At 54.7% G+C, this 9418-nt stretch overlaps 1 protein-coding gene across 2 annotated transcripts in view; it reads right to left on the bottom strand.

Moving 5' to 3' along the window:
• Positions 1-4032: 4032 nt before the first annotated feature.
• The window catches only part of ARHGEF17 (Rho guanine nucleotide exchange factor 17), a 60520-nt gene continuing 55134 nt past the window's right edge, over positions 4033-9418 (bottom strand). For both annotated transcript variants that reach the window (XM_055320392.1, XM_055320393.1), the window contains 7 exons: positions 9068-9317; positions 8739-8825; positions 8379-8446; positions 7982-8130; positions 7359-7533; positions 6974-7243; positions 4033-5611 (listed from right to left, as the gene is read on the bottom strand). In XM_055320392.1, the coding sequence (XP_055176367.1) occupies positions 5415-5611; positions 6974-7243; positions 7359-7533; positions 7982-8130; positions 8379-8446; positions 8739-8825; positions 9068-9317 (1196 nt within the window). In that variant the 3' untranslated portion in view covers positions 4033-5414. The remainder of the gene's footprint in view (positions 5612-6973; positions 7244-7358; positions 7534-7981; positions 8131-8378; positions 8447-8738; positions 8826-9067; positions 9318-9418) is intronic.

Here is a 9418-nt window from a genome sequence, read left to right as displayed (position 1 = left end):
CTAGGAGGCCAGGGCAGGGCTCAGCCTTGGGGCAAGGCAGGAACTCAGCTGAGGCTGCTGAGCCTGAGAGCTAGCTTCAGTCCAAATTTAGGTCCAGACCCTGAGCTGGGTCTGGAATCCCACTGGGGTTGGGTTTTGGGGCCCCATAGATAGGGATCAAGTCCTAGTTCTGCGATTGCGGGGCTGTGTGGCCTGTGTGTGTGGCTTAAGCAAGTGGCTTTACTGCTGTGAGTGCAAGCTCACCAGCCCAGGGTGGTGTGAGGATCCACTGAGACCCCATGTCGGGGGGGCTTCTTCCAGGACACTGGCCTCAGAACCCCTATCTGCTCCCTCTCATCCTGCTTGCTCTGTGTCCTCCCCACAGCCTGGCATCGGGGCTCTGCCCCCTGTTTGTCCCTGCTACCTGCTCAGTGTCCCCCTCCTCGGTTCGGCCCCGCAATCTATCCCTGATCCAGCTTGCGATGCCTGTTCACTTGCCTTTGCAGGCGGGGCTCCTCATTGGCCATAATGGGCCCAAAATAGCACTTCCCCTTGCTGCTTCCTGCAACCTGGCCTGTGGCTTAAAGTCTGCGAGGACAGAAGGGAGAATTGGTGTTTGGCAAGCATGCCAAAGATGTGAAGGGCTCACAGAGGTCATTTGGTTCCAGAGAGGGGAGACACTTGCCTAGGGTCACACAGTGAGGGGAGGCTAGGGCTGAGGCTTGAGTTGAAACGTCTAGGTCCCCCCATCTCCTCCCCCGGCTCTGCCTAGAAGGTCTAAGCCAAGGCCTAAGCCAGACTTGGCCTCCCTTCACCAAGACTTCTGAACCTGCAGACTACTGCTGACCCCAGTTAGAGATGTACAGTGGGGCCGCTGGAGGCTAGCTAATCTAGTCCTGTGCTTCGTAGGCTCTAACGGTCATTCTCTGACTATTCTGACCACATGAAACCTTCCGGCCCGCCGGGGCTGTCCTCTACACCCACCTCACCCCGATCGCACGCCGCCCTCCCGCCCCGGCCTCAATGCCGCCTTGCTGTGTGACCTGAGGTTAAGTGTCTCTCCTCTGTGCCTCATCTTCTCCATGAAGCTGATGTCTAGTTAAATCCGTCCCTAGCCCAGGAGACCACCTGGAGAACCCCTTGGAGAAGAGATCGCTCTCTCCCGGCCTCTGAGAGCAGGACACCCTGCCCAGGGCTGGTCTACAGAACATGAGCCAGACACCTCATGAGCGGCTGGATGTGGCTCTGGCTGTTCAGACACTGTCTCTCCTGTGGCTGCCCCTCCTCTCTTCCCTGAGCTGCAAAGACCTGAGCAGACATCACATGTGAATCCAGGCCATACCACTTAGACTGGTGACCTTGAGGAAGGCAATTTACCTCCCTGAGTCTCAAGTTTCCTTATCTGAAAAAGAATAAGGATTAAGTGAGAGGGTCCACACTCCTGACTTGCAGCAAACAACTGGGAGCTGGGGTTATTATCCTGTAACATTTAAGACCTGGGGAGGATGGCGAGGGTGGTGCCTGGGTGGCTTAGTCCGTTGAGCGTCTGCCTTCAGCTCAGGTCAAGATCCCAGGGTCCTTGGATCGAGTCCCACATCAGAGTGGAGAGCCAGTTTCTCCCTCTCCCTGCCACTCTGCCTACTTGTGCTCTCTCTCTCTGTCATATAAATAAATTTTAAAAAAGATTTTATTTATTTATTCATGAGAGACACACAGAGAGAGAGGCAGAGACACAGGCAGAGGGAGAAGCAGGCTCCATGCAGGGAGCCCGATGTGGGACTCGACCCCAGGTCCCCAGGATCACGCCCCAGGCCAGGTGCTAAATTCCTGATCCACTCAGGGATCCCCGTAAATAAAATCTTAAAAAAAAAAAAAAAAGACCCAGAGGAGGACCCCAGCTGAAGTCTCTAGATTTAATTCCACATCTACTGTTAGTGTCAGGCACTACAGGCAACCTGGGGATGGAGCAAAGAACGAAATGAAGTTGCCTCTCCCAGAGCCCACATTCTGGCTTCCCTGCCTGCCTTTTCCTCTGCTCCAGCTGGGCCTACACCATGGACTCCTCAATCCTCTGACTGCCTTGGCTCAAGCTATCCTGCTTTCATCCCCAACCCAAGCCCCACTTCCTCTAACCCCAATGGCCAGCCATGGCCAGACCCTGGTTCTCCACCTCTGCTGGCAAAATGAAAACATGGTGCCATAAGGCAGGGTGGTGGTTACCCTTGAAGGGTAGACACGGAGGGGGCTCATGAGGAGCTTTCAGAGCAATGGAATATTTGGTTTTTTGATCTGGAGGTGTCCACCTCATGAAAATTCATCAAGCCCCACGCAAATAATTTGTGCATTTCTCCAAACATCATACTTCCACATAGTTCCTTTGAAAAATAGTGACACCTGGGTCCTACCCTCCAAATTCTGATTTAATTGGTCTGGGATGTGGACTGGGCCCCTCAGGTGATTATAATGTGCAGCCAAGGTTGACAACTACTGCTTTAGAGGAGCAAATTCTTCCAGGACTCTCCCCTGGGCCTCTGGCCTGATAGCTGTTCATCCCAGGACCTCCCTGCCCACAGCTGCCTGGCTCAGGGCTGAGCACCCACCCACAGGCCGGCCATTGCTCTGGGATGTGACCTCCTAAGTAACACTTGGCTGGGCCAGGCCCAATCCTGCTAGGCACTCGAGCTTGTACAATGCTGGGGACCCGGCCTTGAGCGTCAAGTGCTGAAACTGAAGTCTGGCCAGGTTCCTATGTTGAGGGCAAAGAGGCCCCGAGGCCACAGAAGCTGTGAAGCAGTGAGAACAGCAGCCATTTGGCAGCAAGCGAGGAAGCAGAGTCTCAAGGTGGAGAGGTCAAGTGTCCTGAGATGGAGCTCCAGTATCTGGGCCATGGTGCTGACAACTATTTAATAAGTGGTTCCACTAATTAGCCCCCCTTTTATTTCAGAGCTAATCTTTTTTTTTTTTTTTCAGAGCTAATCTTTGTGGAGGAAAGGACTGGCCCCATTTTACAGATGGGAAAATGAAGGCTTATAGGGGATGCAATTCATCCAAGGCCACGTAGCTAGTTAGTGGCAAAGTCAAGATTTCTGTTCAGCTTCAAAGCCTGTGTTCTTTCTGCTTTGTTTCACCACAAATTCCACACGAACATTGCCTTCTACTCTGGAATATACACGTTTAATATAATCCCCTCCTCCTCAGATCTTCCAAGTGAAGTGGTGCTGCAGGGAGATGCTCCATGCACGTCCTATGGCCCTGAGGGCCCAGCAGACCCGAGATGTGTGTACACCAGCTTGCCAAGCATGAACCTGCACTCCTCCTTCAGCAACCGATTTGTGTAAAGTGTTAATCACTTAGGCTGAAGAATGTTCCAGAGTGTTCAGAGCAGAGGCATGCTCTGTCCTCTACGGGTGGTTGCCGTCTTGAGCTCTGTGGGTATACTTGGTGGGAAGAGACCTGCCTGTGTGGACCGGCCGGTGCCCTGGGGTTGGCTTTTCCATTCTCATGTCTGATTTAATGACACATCACTTTGGACCAGAAATCAGACAGACTTGGATTCTCCCCTTGCTCCAAAACCTGACGTCACCTTGGCTTTTGTCAGATTCCCCAGCCTCATATGAGGCTTTGCTGCAGAACATCATTTCCTGGAAGAGCCGTACCGCTGGTCGCCTCGTTTTTCACTTGCTTCCTCATTTTGACTTGTGTCACCTTCGGATTCCCAAGCCCCATCCGAGGTCCAGTGACTGAGAAGCTGTGGGGAGCCTGGGAATGTCTACTTACACGGATGTATGATTATGTCTCATGCTTTCTATTCACACATGTCTGTAAGGGATTCTAACATGTAGCCTTGGTTACAAAGCAGTGAACTGGAGAGAACTACAGCCCAGACAGGGGCAGCAACCTGCCCAGAATAACACAGCAAGTGTCAGCCTTGCCATCCCAGCACCCTCCTGGGTCCCTAAGCCCTCCCATCTGGGCAGGTGAGTGGGTGCCAGGAGGCCCATCAGTTGGGGAGCCCTGAGACTACTGGCTGGAGGCCACTGTGCCACTGATGGGGAGCAGTCATTTGGTGTTTCTATTTATTGACTCTTTAAAATTCATCATCCAAGGAAAGTTAATACATGACTGGTAGCAACAGAAACATAATCTAAGACCGCAATGACCCACGCACCCCAAACAAAAACAGAGCCAAACAAACCCCATCTGAAACCAGACCTTTGGAGCTGTAGCTGAAGCGAGGGGGCTGGGAGTCAGACTGGCTCCTGCAGCCTCAGGAGCAGGGAAGAGGCTGCCCTCAAGTGGGTCCCAGGTGACCAGGCCATGTCCAGCCCCTCGGCGTTGGGCATTCTTCCTGGAGGGACTGCCCTGGCAGGAAGGGTGTGGAGAGAGGGTCTCCATGGTCAGAGTGAGGGGGCTCCCGGGCCCACCCTTCCAAGATGACCATACATGCCAGTGCATGAGACATAAGGGGCTGGGGGCCAACTCTGAGGAGGACATGGGCCCTTTCCTCTTTCCTGCTCAGGCCAGGAGAGACCCCTGGCCAGGTCCCTATCAGTGTTAGCAAATTTGGAAACGACTAAAGGCACTGCCAGCAAGTTAGGAAATGCCAAGGCCTGGGGAGGCCCCCAGATGGGAGTCGCTGCCCACTCCAGTCCTTGTCTTGTTCTGGATGACTGAGGGTGCTTGTTCCTGGTCTCCGGATACTGGAGGGCAGCCCTATCAGGACAAGGCTGTGGAAAGTATATGTTAAGAGGCAATCTTTTAGTGCCCTGAACATGCAGTGTGTGTGTGTGTGTGTGTGTGTGTGTGTGTGTGCGTGGGCACGCACATGCGAACCCATGTGTATGCGCACACATGTGCGCAAATACAATGAGGGGGACTGGTCCTTCCGGGAAGGCTTGCCTAGGGTCCCAGGTGGCCCCCAGAGCAGGATTAGGGTTTTTTTCCCTTCTGTTACTTCCTCAGATCACCCCCTGCCCAGGTCATTGCATAAATAAGTGCTTGGGAAGGTACACATCTAAAAAGGAACATAAATACTGTACATGGGAAAGGGTTCATCCTCAGCCCTCCCACTGCCCCCAGAAAACCCTCCAAATATTGCACATGGCCCTCCCCAGCCCTGTGGGGTCAAGGCCCGGCCGTGTCTTTGGTAGAAGCTCCAGGGACAGAGGTCCTGGGCAGCCCACACGCCCCCTACTGCACCCCCATCATGAATGGGAGCACCGAAGCATCCAGAAGGTTGGGAAAGGCCTTGGCCCACCGGCCAGCAGGTGTTCCATCAGGAATACTTCTGTGGGGATGGGAGGGAGCCCACGCAGGCATGGACGTGCCCCTGGTGGGACGCTCCTGGTCAGAGTCTGCTAGGAAGTGTGGGCTAGGAAGAGGCAAGCGGGCTGAGGGCAGGTGGGCGGGCAAGTCCTGCGCCATGGTGGACAGGGTCACACCCTCCATAGGAGGAGGTGGTTTGTGCTGTCGTCCCGGCCCACAGTCTCGCTGCTGCCACCACCCCCACTGCTGAGTCGGAAGTCCTCATAGCCGTCACCTCCACTGATAACCAGCATTTTTGGCCTGGCTGAGGCAGATCCTCGGTTCCGAGGGGAGTCCCGGTGCTCCAGGGATGGCAGCTTCTCAGGGCCTGGGGGGTGAAGGGAGAGGATCCATTAGCCTGGGGGTGGCTGTGCTGTCTCCTAAGGGCCACACCCCACAAGACAGGAAGAAAGACAGGCACAGTTTCTGTGGGGGATCCTACTTTCTGTTAGCGAAGAACTTATTTGGAAGGAAATACCCACTTCCTGGCAGTCACACAACTTCTTACCTCTTATCTGTACTTTCTTGCTCTTTTTTTTTTTTTTAAGATTTTATTTATTTATTCGTGAGAGACACAGAGAGGCAGAGACATAGTAAGAGAGAGAAGCAGGCTCCCCACAGTGAGCCTGATGCAGGACTCAATCCCACGACCTGGGGATCACGCCCTGAGTCAAAAGCCCAGCCCAAGGTCTCGCTACTGCCACCACCCCTACTGCTGAGTCGGAAGTCCTCATAGGACTGAGCCACCCAGGCGTCCCTCTGATTTGTATTTTCTAGTCAAGAGTGATGTAAGTTCCCAGGGCCGCCACATCACTTTCTCTCTCTCTCTCTCTCTCTCTCTCTCAGTTACTGGTTACTGCACATGTACTGTCCTCCTCAAACCGCTTCCTGCTTCCAACAGCCCCTTCCCAGCTAGGGAGCTTAGGTCTTTTCTGGGCACAGACCCCTCCTGCCCAAGGCTTCCTTGTTCCCTGATTCCCACAGCCACTTCCTCTTGGGAATCTGGTTTCCTGCCCAAAGCAAGACTTGGCTAACTTGATGGATGCCATCTCCTAACATGTTTCACTTTCTAATCCTCATAGTCCACTTCTGTCCTCCCTGCCATTCTGTGTTCTCCCTGCTGGTGCTACTTCTGTTTCCACCCTGCACATCACTTCCTGACTTCCGGACGTCTTGCCCTAGACATCATTTCTGGTTCTCTTTTAATTCTTTTTTTTTTTTTTTAAAGATTTTATTTATCCATTCATAGAGACACAGAGAGAGAGGAGCAGAGGCACAGGCATGAGGGAGAAGCAGGCTCCACATAGGGAGCCTGACGTGGGACTCGATCCGGGGTCCCCAGGATCAAACCCCAAGCTGCAGACGGCGCCAAACCGCTGCGCCACCGGGGCTGCCCTCTCTTTTAATTCTTGCTGTATACATCCCTTGCTGTGCCAGAGTCTAATTCCTGGGTGACAGTTCTTATACTTCACTCCTTGTCTACTGTGACACTTCTGGATAGAGTCTTACACACACACCCTATCCTAAAAGGTTTTGTTTTGGCATCTTTAGAGCCTATTTCCTGTCACACATGCCACGTCCAGCTCTGTATTATACTCCTCTTCCCTCTTAAAATCTCTCCTGGCAGGACAGGGAGGATTCTTAAATAGAGTCCAGGATCCCTGGGTGAGGGTAGGATGCACAAACCCACCGGTGTCTGGGGGAGGTGGTGGAGTTGGACAAAGCAGGTTGAAGCCATCTGGCAGTTGGACTGCAGCCAAGAAGCGGACGTGGCCAGTATGTCCCTGGCCTAGGCCAGCAGGGCTAAGGGGTGCTCGTGGGCAGCTAACGGTACTGGGTGAGGTGGGCATGGTGAGCACGACGCCAGCACTGGTGCCCACCCACAGCAGCTCTTCGCACACCAGCAGCGCTGTGATCCTCAGGCAGGCGGCCTTGTGCTGCCGGATGATGGCGTCCGAGCCTAGGGCGCGAGAGACAGACCAGAGCTGAGGCCAAATCCTCGCCTTGGCTCGACCTCCTCAACGAGGGCGCAGAAAGGCTGGAAGGAATGGGCAGTGATGGACTGAGGTCAGTACCTGCCAGCATCCTGTGCACAGGAGGTGTGACATCCACCTCAGCCAGCTGCTCAAAGGTGTCTGGATGGTAGAGACACACGTGGGCACTGCCTTTCAATGTCACCCATACACCCAGGCTGGAGTCTACCATACAAGCCACGCTGCGGCTGGAATCCTGGCCCACGTAGAACGTGTGCTGGTAGCGGGGGCAGGGAGAGACCAGATGGGTGACTGACAGGCCTGCCTTCCCTGGCTCTCCCTGCGCATGCTCCACCAGTGCCTACCTCCCCCACCTACAACTCACTCCAAACCTCTCTAGAAAGCCCACCTGGACTAATAGCACAGGCAGCCTTGTTCCTTGATCAAGGTGACCAACCTGTGGAAGCTTGAATTTCACGGAAGCCCCCCACCCCCACCCCACTTAATCCTCAGGAATTAAAATGAGGCTTCCTTTTCCCCGGAAACTCAATGATTCTGTGATCAGAGAATTTTAGAGCTTGAAGGGTTTTTGGATCAATCACTGACCTCTCCCTGGACAGAGAGATGCTTTTTTATGGCCCCCATGGTCTCATCTCCCTCTCTCATGGGCCAGGCTTACACCAAATCAATTCTGTCCCCTTCCCCCCACCCCCTGCCACTGCTACCTCCAGCTGCAGCGTGTCAGGGCTCAAGACAAGGACTCGGTTTTGGCAGCCACACCACAGCCGCCCACCAACAGACACCATCTTGGTGATCGGGCTCCCCTGAGAACCCAGGGTCACTGACTTGAAGTTCTGGGGGTCCCAGAAATGGCCTGGAGTGAGAGTGGGATAAAGAAAAACAGAGTAAATTCAGTCTATTATTGCACTGGAGCCTCACTCCCACACCCTGAAATGAAATGCTAAACACCCCATTTATACATGAGGACACCAAAGCCCAGAGAGGGCCTGAGAAGTGCCCAAAGCCACGTCTCCAGACTCATGGCCCCAGAGCCCCACCCTTGCTCAGAAGAGAGTGCCAACACTAGCAACATTAGCTGGGTGGGGTGGGGTAGGCACTCACCTGCTTCTCTTTGGTAGACCACAAGTTCTCCATTGGCCAGAGACACAAACACCTGGTTATTCAGATACCTAAGCAGGGAAAAGAAGGAGGAGTCAGGGGTTTCAGGAGGCCAGAGGAGGTCACCTGGGGCCAAGGCAATCATAGAATGGCTATGGCTCCTGAGAGACCACCACTGCAGGCAAGGGGTAGACACTTGCCCACAGTCACATAGCGTGTGGGAGGCACAGCTAGCCTAGGACGAGGCTTCTGGCCTCCAGCCTCCATAGAGAGAAGGGGCCAGCAAAGCAGGGAGACCTGAACAAAAGGAGGCCTGCGTGTGTACAAGGGTCTGGAGCCAGGAGGACTACCCAGGGGTCTTACAGGATGCAGGTCACAGAGGCTGCGTGCTGGAGCTTCATGCTGTTCCTGCGGTCGCGGATGCTGTCGGAGGACTGGTATACGTGGACACTGTGGATCGGAGGTGGGCACCTGTGACAAATGCTTGCGTATGCCAGTCCCTCAAGTTATCCCTCCGCCTCTGTCTCCACCACCATCTCCTCCCTGCCGGGTACTGCGCGAGGTACTGAAATCCCAGAGCCTCCCCGTGGGTTTCAGGCCCACTGGCAGCCCAGGCTGGCAGTGCTCCTGAGGTCTGACCCAAAGCCTTCCTACTTCTGGCACCGTGTCCCCAGCCCCTCTCCTGTCCCTACCAGCCATCCTCAGTGCCCAGCCACACAGAGCTCTGGTAGGCCTCGGGGTCAACGCTCAGCAGGTCCTCAAGGCTGCCCCGGGTGAAGGAGCCATGGCTGGAGCGGCGAAGGGCTCTCCCATCCATCGGGCTGGTGCTGCAGGGACCGCTAGGCCCGAAGGAGCCAGACAGTGGCAGGAAGCCGGGCTCCTGCTCCTCCTCTGAACTGGTCGTCTCTGCCGTGGCCTCCTTGGAGCTCGGGGTCTCCTCATCTGAGGGAGACAAAGGTCTCTCCCTCCATTCCCCTCTGCCAGGCCCAAGATAACTTTCAAGGTCCCTATCTCCCCTCCATGTATCCCTCCTGGCCACGTCC

This window comes from Nyctereutes procyonoides, unplaced genomic scaffold (genome assembly GCF_905146905.1).
Source record: "Nyctereutes procyonoides isolate TBG_1078 unplaced genomic scaffold, NYPRO_anot_genome, whole genome shotgun sequence".
NCBI lineage: Eukaryota > Metazoa > Chordata > Mammalia > Carnivora > Canidae > Nyctereutes > Nyctereutes procyonoides.
Note: the sequence above shows the minus strand (reverse complement) of the source record. Positions and strands in the feature narration are given on the sequence as shown.